The following is a 15,813-nucleotide window of genomic DNA, read 5'->3' as shown; positions in this document are numbered from 1 at the left end:
CGGGGAATTAGGAGAGCAAAAAGGGGTCACGAAATGTTCTTGGCAGACAGGATTAAGGAGAATCCCAAGGCATTTTATTCATACGTTAGGAACAAAAGGGTTGTTAGGGAAAAAATCGGACCTCTCAGGGACAAAAGTGGGGACTTATGCTTGGAGCCCAAAGAGGTAGGGGAGATCCTAAATGAATACTTTGCGTCGGTATTCACAAAGGAGAGGGATCTGTTGACTGGGAGTGTCTCGGAGGGGAGTGTTGAACCGTTGGAGAAAATCTCCATTACAAAGGAGGAAGTGTTAGGTTTGTTAGAGAATATAAAGACTGACAAATCCCCAGGGCCTGATGGAATCTATCCAAGGCTGCTCAGGGAGACGAGAGGTGAAATCGTTGGGCCTCTGACGCAAATCTTTGTCTCGTCACTGGACTCAGGTGAGGTCCCAGAGGATTGGAGGATAGCCAATGTGGTCCCGTTATTTAAGAAGGGTAGGAAGGATAACCCGGGTAATTATAGGCCGGTGAGCTTGACGTCCGTGGTGGGGAAGTTGTTAGAGAAGATTCTTAAAGATAGGATGTATGCGCATTTAGAAAGGAATAAACTCATTAACGATAGTCAACATGGTTTTGTGAGAGGGAGGTCATGCCTCACTAACCTGGTGGTGTTTTTTGAAGAAGTGACCAAAATGGTTGACGAAGGAAGGGCCGTGGATGTTGTCTATATGGACTTTAGTAAAGCGTTTGACAAAGTCCCTCATGGTAGGCTAGTGAAAAAGGTTGGATCCCATGGGATAAAGGGGGAGGTGGCTAGATGGGTGGAGAACTGGCTTGGTCATAGAAGACAGAGGGTGGTAGTGGAAGGGTCTTCTTCCGGCTGGAGGCCTGTGACTAGTGGTGTACCGCAGGGCTCTGTATTGGGACCTCTGCTGTTTGTGATTTATATAAATGATCTGGAAGAAGGAGTAACTGGGGTGATCAGTAAGTTTGCGGACAACACAAAACTGGCAGGACTTGCAGATAGTGAGGAACATTGTCAGAGGCTACAGAAGGATATAGATAGGCTGGAAATTTGGGCAAGGAAATGGCAGATGGAGTTCAATCCTGATAAATGCGAAGTGATGCATTTTGGTGGGAATAATGTAAGGAGGAGCTACACGATAAATGGAAGAACCATAAAGGGTGTAGAGACGCAGAGGGACCTGGGTGTGCAAGTCCACAGATCTTTGAAGGTGACGTCACAGGTGGAGAAGGTGGTGAAGAAGGCATATGGCATGCTTGCCTTTATAGGACGGGGCATAGAGTATAAAAGTTGGGGTCTGATGTTGCAGATGTATAGAACGTTGGTTCGGCCGCATTTGGAATACTGCGTCCAGTTCTGGTCGCCACACTACCAGAAGGACGTGGAGGCTTTGGAGAGAGTACAGAGGAGGTTTACCAGGATGTTGCCTGGTATGGAGGGGCTTGGTTATGAGGAGAGATTGGGGAATCTGGGGTTGTTCTCCTTGGAAAGACAATCAATGAAGTGCTCATTGACAGGTAGTGACTTGTAATTTAGAAAAAGTGACATCCAATTTGAGTACAGCAAGATCCCACAAGGAGCAATTTGATCATCACCAGATCATCTGTTTTTTGTGACGTTGATTATGGGAATAATTTTAACCAAGATGTCAGGGAAAACGCCCCATTCTACTACAATGTAGTATCATGGGATCTTTTACATTCACCCGAGAGGGTATTCAGGGACTTGGTTCAACTCATCTGAAAGATTGTATCTCTGACAGTGCAGCACTCCCTCAGTACTGCACTGGAGTGTCAGCCTCAGAGCTCAAGTCTCTGGAGTGAGATTTAAACTCACAACTTTCTGACTCATACCTTCAGAAGCGAGAGTGCTAAGTTATAGCTGACAATAATGTATAATATTTCTGTTGTATTAGATTCAGTTTCTAAGGGGTTAAGTCCCAAGTTTGTGTACAGGATACCTTCTCCCCTGTAAACTGGCAGTGTGAAAGTCTGATTTGATTTAAAGTGGTAACTAGTTCTAGCTGCAAAAGTAAGTGTTGTAAGTCTGTAGAGGGTCACTCCTCGGGAATGAGCAGCATTATTTGTGTCTCTCCACAAATGTGTAAGGGTTTTATACTGAGGCCCCAGTGATGGAGGTTGTCTGCACAGGGGCCTTGGTTTGAGAAAGATGCTTTGAAGTGGCTTTTGGTCAGATTCTACCATCACTTTCTCTCTCTCAAACAGGTACTGGTTGAAATGCTCACAAGCAAAGACAATATCCAGGCACTCTCTCTCTCAATCTGTGCATAGCATTGTCCAGTTTGTGTTGATGCTCTCGATACAAACATAACTGGTTGTCCTGGCTGCATGAGGGTTGCTCCAAGTCCTGTTTCACTGGCATCTCACTGCAAGGTGACTTTATTGTTGACATCCTCAGCTCTGGTGTTGTTGTCACGAGTGGTTTGATGTGAGTGAAAGCTGCTGCTTGTTCTGTGTCCCAATACCACTGAACATCCTTTGCTGTGAGCTTGTGTAGAGATTCACACTCTGATGCCCAATTGACAAGAACTTGTGCACGTAATTCCCATGTTGGTTTATTGATTTTCCAGGAGGTGCAACAACTGTGTGAAGGCTTTATTACAGAATTCGCACCAATGTGGTTTCTCCCCCTGTGAGTGTGTGGATGGACCAGGAGGTAGACTGACTGTGTGAAAGCCTTGTCAGATACCTATTACCTAGGATGCTTTCTCACCTGTGTTAATCCACTGCTGCTTTAGGAGATTGGAAGACTGGCAGAACAATAAATCGCAAACATCATGGCTGAAGAGTTCATTCCATGTGTGAATCCCCTGGTGTCCCAGGAGGCTCAAAGATGTCAGTTTAAAAGCATCCAAGGATGAAGAATGCTATTCCCACACTATAAATCTCTGTCCAACATTTACCGAGGGATCTGAGACAGCAGCTGCAATAAGTGAGATTTTATTCAGATGGGACAATGACAAGTTTAAATCCCCACCTGATCTGCTGCTCAAAGTCACCTCCGTTTCACCGGTCAGTTTCCCAAGCTTCGGGAAACTCATGTTACTCCAGAAATATTTGGATTGGCTGTGAGAGACGTCAATCAGAAAGCCCACCCACTCTGCCCATTCCCTCCTCTTCCTCTTTCACAGCTGCTTCACTTCCTGTAGGGACTGAAAACCAAGTGAGGAGATGGTGAGTGAAGGAGCAGAATTTATAATAATTACATTGCATAATATCCACACTAATGTTCAGGCAGTCTGACTATCCTGTGGGGATGATGTGGACATGCCGTGGGGAATCAGGTGAGGAAATGCCCCTTATGCTGTGTGAGAAGATCCAGCTGAGAGACCTGTTTACTCAGTGCTTTGTGCTGAGCTGTTTGATTGGAGCTGTGTGTTGGATATTGAGTGTGTTTATTGGAAGCATTTTCCTTTTGATTTACAGGCTGAGTTTTGTTGATGGGTTATTACTGAATATGAGAAGGTGAGGTGTAATTATCTGGGAGGTGCAGAGTGTCTGAGGATTCTTACTGATTTCCTATTGTTGAGTTGTGTGTGTGTTGGGAGCTGATGATTATCCAATGGACTGTGAATAGTCAGTTCTGTCTGTGTGTTGTGATCCGGATGTTTCCTGCCTTTTCAAGTCCTTCCATGACACCCTCCCAAAACCCCCAAGACTGTAACCTCCTCAGATAAGAGAAAAAAGAAATACTTGAATTTATACTGAGCCTTTCATGACCACCAGATATCCCAAAGCCTTTTGCAACCAATTAAGTAGTTTTGAAGTATGGTCACTGTTGTAATGTCGGAAATGTGGCAGTGAGTGTACACACAGATCAATCTCACAAACACTGATTTGATAATGATCCAATAACCTGTTTTTAGTGGGGTTGATGAAGGGATTAATATTGGTCAGGACACCAAGGGTACCTTCCCTGTTCTTCTTCAAAATTGTGTCATGAAATCTTTCATACCCACCTTAGCGCAGAAGGGGTCTCAGTTTAACATCCCATCTGAAAGATGGGACCTCTGACAGTACAGTCCCTTATGACTGCATTGTGTATCAGCCTCACTGCTCAAGTCCTGGAATGGGACTTGAACCCACAACCGTCTGACCCAGGTGAGAGTGCTACCTCCTGATCCAAGGTTGACAGTCAAGACATCCCCACCCAAAACCCTCTCAGATCTCTGCACTCCACCAAATTGTGTCTTTTGTGCTTCCCGGATTTTAATTGTCCCACGTTGGTGGCTGTGCCTTCAGCTGCCTGGGCACCACTCTCTGGAACTTCCTCCTTAACCCTCTGCGTCTCTCTATCTCTCTCCCCTTATGGAGCTCTTTGAATCTCCCTGAACAATCTCTCTTTCAACTTGTCTCACTTCCTCCAAATAAAAGGTGGCCATGGGTATGCACGGGGATCCTGGTTAAGCCTGTTTCTTTATAGGATATTTGGGAGTTCGACTGTGACCCTCCTCCCACAACTCCTTTATCTGTACTTCGATGATTATTTTAGTGCCGCTTCATGCTCTCATCTGGACCTGGAAAAAAATGATCAATTTCACTTCCACTTTCCACCCCTTTGTCACTTTCACATAGTCCATTTGCATCACTTCCCTTCCCTTCCTTGACTTCTCTGTCTCCATTTTTGTGATAAACCATCCATTGGTATCCATTTAAAATTGACCAACTCCCACAGCTACCTTGACTACAGCTCTTCATATCCCACATCCTGTAAGAACTCCATCCCATTCTCTCAGTTCCTTTGCCTCCATCGCATCAGTTCCGAAGTTGCTACTTTCCAAAACAGTGCTTCTGACATATCTTCCTTAATGTGGAGATGCCGGCGTTGGACTGGGGTAAACACAGTAAGAAGTCTCACAACACCAGGTTAAAGTCCAACAGGTTTATTTGGTAGCACAAGCCACAAGCTTTCGGAGCGCTGCTCCTTCGTCAGGTGAGTGGGAGTTCTGTTCACAAACAGGGCATATAAAGACACAAACTCAATTTACAAAATAATGGTTGGAATGTGAGTCTTTACAGGTAATCAAGTCTTAAAGGTACAGACAATGTGAGTGGAGGGAGGGTTAAGCACACTTTTCACCCCGCCAACCTCCACATTCAAAAGACCATCCTCCAGCATTTCCACATGATGCCACTACCAAACACATCTTCCCTTCACTCCAACAGTCAGCAGTCTGCAGGGACTGTTCCCTCAAGGAGACCGTGGTCCACTCCTCCATTTCACCCAACATCCCACCCACGATCCACGACACCTTTCCATGCAATTGTAGAAGGTGCAGCACATGTCCCTTTACCTCCTCTCTGCTCACCGTCCAAGGGCCGAAACAATCTTTACAGGTGAAGCAGTACTTCACATGCACATCCTTTAATCTGGTCTATTACACTCACTGCTCCCACGAGGGTCATTTGTTACTTGTTCCTTTGGCATTCTGCTTACCTTTGTTCTGCCATTGACACATTCTGATCTCTTAATGGGCTGCTAGCAGCACCCTTCTTAGCCCTGATCACCACCATTTACACCCCCTTTGTCTTTTTTGTCCCAGACATCTTTGGCAATTTCCCCCATCTCCACCAATCACTGGCCCAAGCACTCCCCCCATACAGCGCCCCCACCATAGCAGTATAAATCATCCTATTTCTCATTGCCTTCAGCTCTGACAAAGAGTCATCCAGACTCAAAATGTTAACTCTGTTCTCTCTCCACAGATGCTGCCAGACCTGCTGAGATTTTCCAGCATATTCTGTTTTTCTTTCAGATTCCTGCATCCACCATGAAAGAGTGTTTGGTCGTCTCTCCGAATACGCTGTATGTGACATTTTGTCTGATAATGCAGCTTGAAATGTTTTCAAACCTTTGACCATGATTTGCTTCAATTGCTTGTTCATGTAATGCGGGCATCTCTGGCTGGGATAGTAGTTCTTACCCATCCCTAATTGCCCTTGAGAAGGTGGTGCTGAGCTGCCTTCTTAAAACACGCAGTCCCTGAGGTGTAGGTGCACCCACAATGTGGCTGGGAGGAAATTTCAGGAGTCTGACTCATCGACAGAGAAGGGGAACTTGCAACTGGTGGTTTGGAAGGTTCGATTGAGAGCCATGGTGAGTTGTTGAAGTGCATCTTGTAGATGGTATTCATTGCTGCTACTGTGTGTCAGTAGTGGAGGGAAGGAATGTTTATCCTGGATGGTGTCGAGCTTCTTAAGTGTTGCGGAGTTGCATTCATTCAGACTAGTGGAGAGTATTCTATCACACTCCTGACTAGTGCCTTGTAGAAGGTGGAGAGGCTTTGCGGAGTCAGGAGGTGAGTTACACACCGCAGGATTCTCAGCCTCTTGTAGCCATTTCAAATTCTGTAGTCCAATTCAAATTCTGGTAAATTATATTGGCCAGGTCTTGTTGCATTTGGACATGGACTGCTTCAGTATCTGAGGAGTTGCGAACATTGTAGTTATCAAAGAACATCCCAACTTCTGACCTTATTATGGAAGGAAGGTCATTGATGAAGTAGCTGAAGAGGGTTAGGCCTCGGACACTACCCTGAGAAAGTCCTGCACTGATTTCCTGGGACTGAGATGATTACCTCCAACAAACACAACCATCTTTCTTTGTGCCAGGTATGACTCCAACCAATGGAGAGGTTTCCATTTGATTTCTATTGACTCCTGTTTTCCTCAGGCTCCTTGCTGCCACACTCAGTCAAATGCAGCTGTGACGTTTCCTCACCTCACCTTGAGTTAATGTTCATTTTCTTTTGCCCCTGTTTGAACCAAGGCTGTAATGAGGTCAGAAGGTGAGAGGTACCGGTGTAACCCAAACTGAGCATCAGTGAGCAGGTTATTGCTCAGTAAGTGCTGCTTGATGGCATTATCGATTACCACTTCCATCACTTTACTGATTACTGAGAATAAGATGGGGCAGTAATTAACTGGGATGGCGTTTTCCTGCTTTTTGTGTACAGGACATACCTGGGTTTTCCACATAGCTGGGTAGATGTCAGTATTGTAGCAGTACTAGAACAGTTCAGTAAGGGAACAGCTAGTTCTGGAACACAAGTCTTCAGTACTATTGCCAGAACATTGTCAGGGCCCACAGCATGATATCACATAGAGTGAATCAAATTAGCTGAAGACTGGCACCCCAGGAGGAGACTGATCTGGAGAGGAGACTGAAGATTGTTAAAAATGTTTCAGCCTTAACTTTTGCATTAATGTGCTTGGCTTCCTGATAATTGAGGATGGGGATATTTGTGGCGTTTTCCCCTCCAGTTAGGTGTTGAATTGTTGACCACTGTTCATGACTCGATGTGGCAGGATTGCAGAGCTTCGATCTGATCCATCGTTGATTGTGGGATTGCTTAGCTCAGTCTATCATGTGCTGCTCCCAATGTTTTTCATGCAGGTAGTCCTGTAGCTTCACCTGGTTGACATTTCACTTTTTTAGGGATGCCTGGTGCTGCTGCTGACATGCCCTCCTGCTCTCTTCAATTACTCCAGTAAGACTTTCCTTAATTTCTGTCTCTTTGAGCAAACTTTGGGTCATCTGTACTAATATTACCTTGGGACAAGGTGCCATATAAATGCAAGTTGTTGTTGTTTATTGTATAAAAAGTTAGAAAGTGAGCAGGCGTTCAGTAGAAGCTGCATGAATCCTCTCATGGTTCTCTATCCTACTCTCGTCGCTGTGAAGCTGTCTCCCAGTGAGGGGGAAAAACATTCAAAGGAATTGAAAGAACTTGTGGCTTTTCTTTTATTGTTTTACAGAAGAATCATCCTGAATTAAAGACGAGGACAGGGATCACGGATCCTATTCATCACCGGAGGAGATCCTAATGTCAGCCAAGGGATAGCTCCCCAGAAAAACAAGCTCCTTTGATCCAATCACTCAACAGGAATTTAATCAACAATCAATGAAACTGACCAGTGTCCAATCATTATCAACACTTCCATAGGTCCGACTATGGGATATCAGTCAGTGCAGGGGATGGAGGGAGTGTAATGGAGTGGCTGGAGTTGTACAGGAGAGATTGAAACTCAGTGACACACCTGAAACATTGAAACATCCACTAAATATCATTCAGGGTGCGGAGAGAGAGCGAGGGCAGCTCTGAATGTGAAGAGAGGGAATGAGGGCATCACTGAGTGCGAAGAGAGAGAGAGAGAGAGAGCGAGGGCGGCTCTGAGTATGAAGAGAGGAAGTAAGGGCAACTCTGAATGTGAAGAGAGCTTTAAGAATTCATTACAGTTGTGAAACATTCACCAATCCTGACAAGCAGCTGACATGTGATGAGGGTTTTTCCTGGAGCTTCTCACTCACAAATAGATAAGAGTGTCGACAGTCTTGAGTGAGGACATTGTGCATCCTGCAGCTCAAAGGCAGCCACATGGAGGAGAAATCATTTGAATGTGGACAATTTGAAGGAGTCTCTGCACAGCCACTAGTCCACATGAAGCCACAATCCACCCACACAGAGAGGCCATTCAGGTGTGAAGTGTGTGAGAAGACCTTTGTCCGATCATCGTACCTTCTGAAACACCAGCTCATCCACACAGGGGAGAAATTGTTCAAATGTAAGGTGTGTGATAAAAGTTTCTCTCAGTCATCATCCCTCGTGGACCATCAGAGAACTCACACGGGAGAGAGACCCTTCATGTGTGACATTTGCAATAAAACTTTCTTAAAGTTATCCAATCTCTTACAACATCGGCGTATTCACACAGGAGAGAAACCCTTTAGGTGTGAGATATGTGACAAAGCTTTCACACACCCATCGACTCTCCTCCAACATCGGCGTATTCACACAGGAGAGAAACTTTTCAGTTGTGAGATATGTGACAAAGCCTTCACACACCCATCGACTCTCCTCCAACACCGGCGCATTCACACAGGAGAGAAACTCTTCAGTTGTGAGATATGTGACAAAGCTTTCAAACACCCATCGACTCTCCTCCAACACCGGCGCATTCACACAGGGGAGAAGCTGCTGCAGTGTGAGTTTTGCGACAAAGTGTTTGTGACCTCCTCGAGCTTGCAGATCCACCAGCGCACACACACAGGGGAGAGGCCCTTCAGATGTGAGGTGTGTGACAAATCTTTTGCTCAGTCATCAACACTCCTGCAGCATCAGCGCATTCACCGAAAGGACAGGAAATTTAACTGCCAGATTTGTGACAAAGCCTTTGCACATTCCTCGACCCTCCTGCTACACCAGCGGGCACACACAGGGGAGAAACCCTTCAAGTGTGAGGTGTGTGACAAAGCTTTCGTAAAGTCATCCACACTCCTCGTCCACCAGCGAGCTCACACAGGGGAGAAACCTTTCCGCTGTGAGGTGTGTGCTAAAGGTTTCACACTCTCATCCACCCTCCTGATCCACCAGCGGACCCACACAGGGGAGAAACCATTCAGGTGCAAGGTTTGTGGCAAGGCTTTCACCCAGTCATCGAGTCTCCTTCACCATCACAGGATCCACACAGGGGAGAAACTCTTCAGCTGTGAGGTCTGTCAGAAAACTTTCACACACCCCTCGAGCTTACTGCAACACCAGAGGATCCACACAGGAGAAAAACCCTTCCAATGTAAGATGTGTGACAGAGCCTTCACCCACCCATCCCGTCTCCTGGAACACCAAAGGATCCACACAGGAGAGAAACCCTTCCAATGTGAGGTGTGTGATAAAGCTTTCACACGCTCCTCAAACCTCCTGGATCATCACAGGACCCACACGGGAGGAGAAAGCCTCCCACTGGGGGTTTTGTAACAAAGCCTTCACACAGTCATCAGACTTGGTGGAACATCAGTGAACCCACACGGGGGGAAAGCATTCAGCTGTGACTTCTGCATCAAAGCTTTCAAATAGTTGTCTGACCTGAGACATTAACATAGCCACATTTGCGGAAATTGGGAGTTTTTAATTTGTTTGCAATATCATTGTCATATTGTCATATACTGGGAAACAGCTTGTGGGTGAATATGGATGTGACTGGTTTAATTAAATAGGAGACAGATGGACTGCAAAGGTCTAAACATCAATGTAGGAGGAATGAGGGCAAGTGGTTGCCATGGTAATGAACAGGGGCTGGGGAAGCAGCTTGACCAGCAATTCACATTAGGCAGATAAGTGATTTTAAAGCTGACTGTTGGATTTCAAAGGAAACATATACAATTGGGAGATTGTAAATGCGTGAGAGAAAACAGTAAGTTTATTTCTAAATATAGTAGCTATAAAGTAATATGATGTTGATTGATTCTGACCGTTTAAAACCAGACCTGTGAATACCAGTTTTGCCACCACCTTCAGAGAAGAGAGTTTGTGTGAGATTTCCTTTAGAGCAGTCGGACATTGTGTGGCAATGTTACTGGAATTTTATAATTTAGAAAATCTGTAATGAATATTGCCATGAAAAGAGTTTGGGTGGGGGTGGGGGTGGGGGGTGGGGGGGGGGGGGGTTGGTTGAAATGGGAGATAGGCTTTGAGTTTATTTTGTCCAGTTTCTTTTAAGAAATGTTTGTAAATTGCTGTTAACTTTCTGAAGGTGTTCTTGTGTCTTTAAATGTTATTTTATTTTTTAATCTTAATAAATGTTTGAATTCAATATTTAAAATCATCACATGGTCTGGAATTTACTAACCTTTGACTTCAGATAACTCCTTGTGATATACAAATTGCAAACCATTGTGATAGCATATTCTAAGTATCCTTTTGGGATTTCGGCAGCCTGGCATTTAACATCTGCTGTTCCATAACACAAACGGATAACAAACTTTTCCAGTGTGACGTGCACCAGGATTATTTAATATACTTATTCTTTTCAGAGCGTCCCCAATTTCTCCGTACAAGATAGAAATCATTCCAGAGTTAGATGGAGCAAACCAATTTACCATTCCCGCCCACGCTTCAAGCATGATTACTGCAAGAATTGCTTCACTGACATAGTCCCATCAGCTTGGATAAACTCAGTGGATGTTAGCTCCATCTGTGTTCGGTTGTCAAATATTTCTCCATTTGTAACTGGAGCAGAGCACTGGGCTTTACTGTATCTGACAGAATGTCAATTAATATGAGAGTAATCACTGCATGAAGCAGCCTGCTTGATCAGCACTCCCTCCACCACCTTAAACATTTACTTCTTCCACCACCATTACCAGCTGTAGAGTGTACACCATTGATAAGGTGCACTGCAGCAACTCACCAAGGCTCCTTCGATTGCACCTTCCAAACCCATGACCACTACCATCTAGAAGGACAAGGGCAGCAGATACATGGGAATACCACCACCTGGAGGTTCCCCTCCAAGCCAATCACCATACTGACTTGGAATTAGATTGCCATTCCTTTACCGTCACTGGGTCAAAATCCTGGAACGAACTCCCTAACAGCACTGTGGGCATAGCTAAATTATATAAAGCATTGGCAATGAAATAACAATTGAAGAATTTTCTTTCATTCACACCCACCCACCCCATCGTCTTCCTCCCGTGGCTGAAAGTGAAGCAAACCCGAGGCCTGGATCGACTGGACTCGCACTCCCAAGGTTTTCTTAACATCAAAACTTTTTATTCAAACAAAACTCACAAACAACAACAATCAATAAAACCTTGTCTACAGTCAGACACTTCTAAAACAGAAACAGTTACAGAGAGATCTGAGGGGAACAGTAAAAACTAGAATTATCCCACAACATTCCTTCTCTCTCTACCCCAGACATCTCTAAATGTCATTCACAATAGCTTATTGAATAAATATTAAAGAGGAAGAAAGCCACTGGAAAGGATTTAACTTTCCAAAAGAATAAAAAAAAATCCATGCACTATTTTCAAATTACTCCACATACATAGTCCATAAAGAAAATTATGACACATGAACAATAAACTGTTTGTTCTTCCGAGTCTGTTCCAATTTCCTCTCCCTACACACACATTGCAGACATATACCTTAAGAATTCCTGAACACTTTAAAGGTTATGTGTGAATTGTTGTTGGCTGTTCATCCATTGTCTGCTGGTTCCTGAGGTGATGTTGTCTCTCTGGGGAATGTTGTTGCTGTGGTGAGTGTTGTTGAGATAATTGTTGCTGCTGATCCGTTGCATTTATTGGAGACAGGTTGACCTCTGGGACTGATGGGTCATTCAGTTCCTTGCTCATTTGGTGAAATCAGATCTTCATCAGCTGTCTGCTGTGAAGAAAGAGCTTTTCCGGTTATACGTAGATGCAGTTGTGATGATAGATCTGGTCGTTTACTTTCACTGTATATGACCGAGGTGACAACTTCTCTACACGGGTCCAAAGTTGCCAAGTGAGCTGACTTTTGTTGAGTTTGTTGAATGTTTGCACTCTGACTCTCCAACTCTCAGCTCAGGCAATGATGTGACAGCTTTGGCAGAATGAAGTTTGTCTTTCTGAAATTTCACTTTGATCTTGTCACTCACTCCTGTTACTACTTCTGGCCTCAGTTTTTTAGCCTTTGAAGAAGTGGTCTGAGTGCAGTGTAACATTTGATGTTGGACTGGACAGCTTTCCATGCCTTCAGTAGGTGTGTTTCTCCACTCTAACATTACCATGTACACATTTCCTGGATCTAATTGATTTTTTGATGATCACTTTGGCAATTTTCACTGCTGCCTTAGCCTTTCCATTTGTCTGGGGATAGTGTGGAGATGATGTGTAGTGCTGAATTTTCCAGTCATTGAACAGGTGTCTGAATTCTTCACTTGTGAATTGAGGGCAATTGTCACCCATCACCACATCAGAAATGCCATGACAACTGAAGCATGCTTTCAGGCATTCTGCAATCTCACTGGTAGTTACTGATGTTAACTGGTCAAACTCACGGTAGTCTGAAAAGTAGTTGACTGATGTGATAATCAGTTCCAGTGAGAAAAAAATGTCTACTCCAAGCTTCATCCGTGGTCTGCTGGGATGTAGTGAGTCATGAACAGCTCCTTATCTTGATTAGCTTGATCTTTGTTAGAAGCACTGCACTGGCTGATGTGGTCCTTAATCTCATTGCTGAATTTTGGCCAGCAGAGCTCTTCTCTTTGGTTCATCAGACTGGACTCCATTCCTCAATGGTTTGTGTGGATGGGCTTCAGCATCTCTTTTCTCATCTCTAGGGATAATGACCCCAGTCCTTTGTACAAGATGCCATCTTGAGAAATGACGTCATCTATGTCTGTCCGATACTCTCTTACAGCCACAGTTTTAGTCTTGATGGTTTCATCCTTTCATCACAACTCCCTGTAACATTTGAAGCGTTTTATCTCATTGATCTGAACAAGACGCTTGTCTGTCAGATTCAGTGTCCCTGCTGGGTTAATGATTCCAGAGCATGTTGTGCTGTTGTTTCTTGTTGAATCTGGAAGCATCATCACTTCATTCAAAGAGAGTGCAGCTCTCAACAGCTTGTTGGCTCCCTTGCTTGTACTTCACTTCCAAATTATATCTCTGCAAATGAAGTAACAGCCTTTGCAACCCCTTTGGAGCAGATAGAAGCGATTTGAGAAAAATGCTTTGAAGTGTTTTCTGGTCAGACTCTACCATCACTTTCTCTGTCCCAAACAGGTACTGGTTAAAATGCTTGCAAGACATTCAACAGGTACTCTTTCTAGAATTATTTAGTCTCTGGATACAAACACAACATGTTGTCCTTGCTGGATGGGAATTGCTCCAAGTCCTGTTTCACTGGCATCCCACTGCAGGGCTGGAACACTGTTCACTTCCACGCAGCCCAACCATCCCTGAACTCCTCCCGCCAGCCTGAAAATTGAGGCTGTGTGGAAAGATGCCCGAAAGTGGTCAATAATGATACTTTACTGGTATTATCGCGAAACGATTAATCCAGAAACTCAGCTAATGTTCACAGAGTTGGGTTTGAATCCCGCCATGGCAGATAGTGGAATTTGAATTCAATAAAAAATATCTGAAATTCAAAATCTACAGATGACCATGAAATCATTGTCGATTGTCAGAAAAATCCATCTGGTTCACTAGCGTCCTTAAGAGAAGGAAAATTGTCGTCTTTACTGGGTCTGGCCCACATGTGACTCCAGAGCCACAGCAATGTGGTTCAGGCAACTAGAAATGACCATCTTGTAATTCCTATGTTCCTGTCTCAGTTCCACTGGTAAATGTTTGACAGAAATTTCTAGTGTGGGAATAGCATTCTTCATCCTCACAGACTTTCAAACTGACATCATCAGTGTGGGGTGTGTAGCCTCGGATGTGTTTGAAAGCAGATCAGAAGAGGAAGACCCACAACACCCAAGGCAGTGGTGGGATCAGCAACTGGAGGGAGCGTGGGGCACAGACAGAAGGAAAAGAGATGAGATTGGGAAGAGATTAAGCCAGTGGTTGGGGAGTGACTCTGTATATTGCAGAGTGTCTTTGAGTGTGATTCCATGCTCTGAGATTGACTGTGTGCTCAGAGAGTAACATTGTGATTTAGGGAGTGACTGTGACTTGGAAATTGACTCTAAGCTGACTAACTCTGAGGAACCAGAACAAGGCCTGCACATGTTGGTGTGAGTGTGCAGCAGTCAGATTGGGAGGAGGGGGAGATGAATGAGAGCCAGCGGAGAACTGTACGGGTGAGAGTGTGAGCTGAGTATGACAAAATGAACAGATCCCCAACATCCAACCTTGTTTCTGATGAATGTCATCTCAAGCTGAAATGTCTGTTTTCCTCCCCAGACGCTGCCAGACCTGCTGAGTATTTCCAGCATTTTTTGTTTTCTTCTAGTTTTAAAGCACAGAAATCGACCATTCGGCCCAGCTGTGTTCCACTGGTGCTCATGCTCCACATGAGCTTTCTCCCTATCTATTTTATCTCACCCTATCAGCAGCAGATCCTTCTATTCATTTCTCCCTCATCAACTTACCTTGATTCCCATCAAATACATCAAACTATTTTCCTCAACCATTCCTTGTGGGAGCAAGTTCCATATTCTAATCATTCTCTTGGGAAATAAGCTTCTCCAGAATTCCTCATTGGATTTATTATTGACCATCTTATGTTTCTGGTCTTTAGTTTTGGACTCCCCCATAAAAGAGGCTTTACCCCCAAATTCTTTGTTTTGCAATTCATAATTTTAAAGATTTCCCTGATGCCTCCCCAACCTCACATCCTCTTTTTGAGGGAAAACAATACCGGCCAGTTCAGTCTTTCCTGATAGAATCAATCCATCCTCAGTAACATCTTTATCAATGTTTTTTGTACCTTCTACAGAAGAAAATCTAGAACAGTGGTTCCCAAACTTTTTTCACTGGGCCGCACTTCCGGAATAAAAATTTGCTCACGCCACACCGAATTTTTTTATTGATAAGAAATACATTCAAAAACAAAAAAAAACAACTAGCAGTGCTTGATTCATAACATAGAACACAACTACTTTATAATATGATCATGGGACATCCAGAAGGTATAAAACAATGCAGCTACATAAAAACATCTATCCATGTTTAAATGTTTCTTTGATTGTCCTTGAATCTTCCCGCCACACTTGCCATCCTCTCTCACTGCACCAGTGTGGCGCGCCGCACCCTTTGGGAACTACTGATCTAGAAACTAGAAGCAGGAGTAGGCCATTTGGCCCGTTGAGCTGATAATTGAATTCAACATCTTGATCCCCCTTCCCCCAATATCCCTTGATCCCTTTAGCCCCAAGAGCCATATCTAATTTCTTCTTGAAACCGAACAACATTTTGGCCTCAACTACATTCTGTGGTAGTGAATTCCACACATTTACCACCCTCTGGGTGAAGAAATTTCTCCTCAAAGGTTTACCCCTTATCC

The 15,813-nt window shown here is 44.3% G+C and overlaps 2 protein-coding genes across 2 annotated transcripts in view; both read left to right on the top strand.

The window, feature by feature from the left end:
- LOC144497031 (uncharacterized) overlaps positions 1-15,813 on the top strand; it is a 94,996-nt gene that overhangs the window by 26,210 nt on the left and 52,973 nt on the right. The window lies entirely within an intron of this gene.
- The window catches only part of LOC144497059 (uncharacterized), a 28,642-nt gene continuing 16,014 nt past the window's right edge, over positions 3,186-15,813 (top strand). The window contains exons 1-2 of the mRNA XM_078217791.1: positions 3,186-3,312; positions 7,787-9,690. Coding sequence (XP_078073917.1) covers positions 8,407-9,690 — 1,284 coding nt within the window. The 5' untranslated portion in view covers positions 3,186-3,312; positions 7,787-8,406. The remainder of the gene's footprint in view (positions 3,313-7,786; positions 9,691-15,813) is intronic.

This window comes from Mustelus asterias, chromosome 8, assembly GCF_964213995.1.
Source record: "Mustelus asterias chromosome 8, sMusAst1.hap1.1, whole genome shotgun sequence".
In the NCBI taxonomy this organism is placed as follows: Eukaryota; Metazoa; Chordata; class Chondrichthyes; order Carcharhiniformes; family Triakidae; genus Mustelus; species Mustelus asterias.
This window is presented reverse-complemented; position numbering and strand designations above follow the sequence as displayed.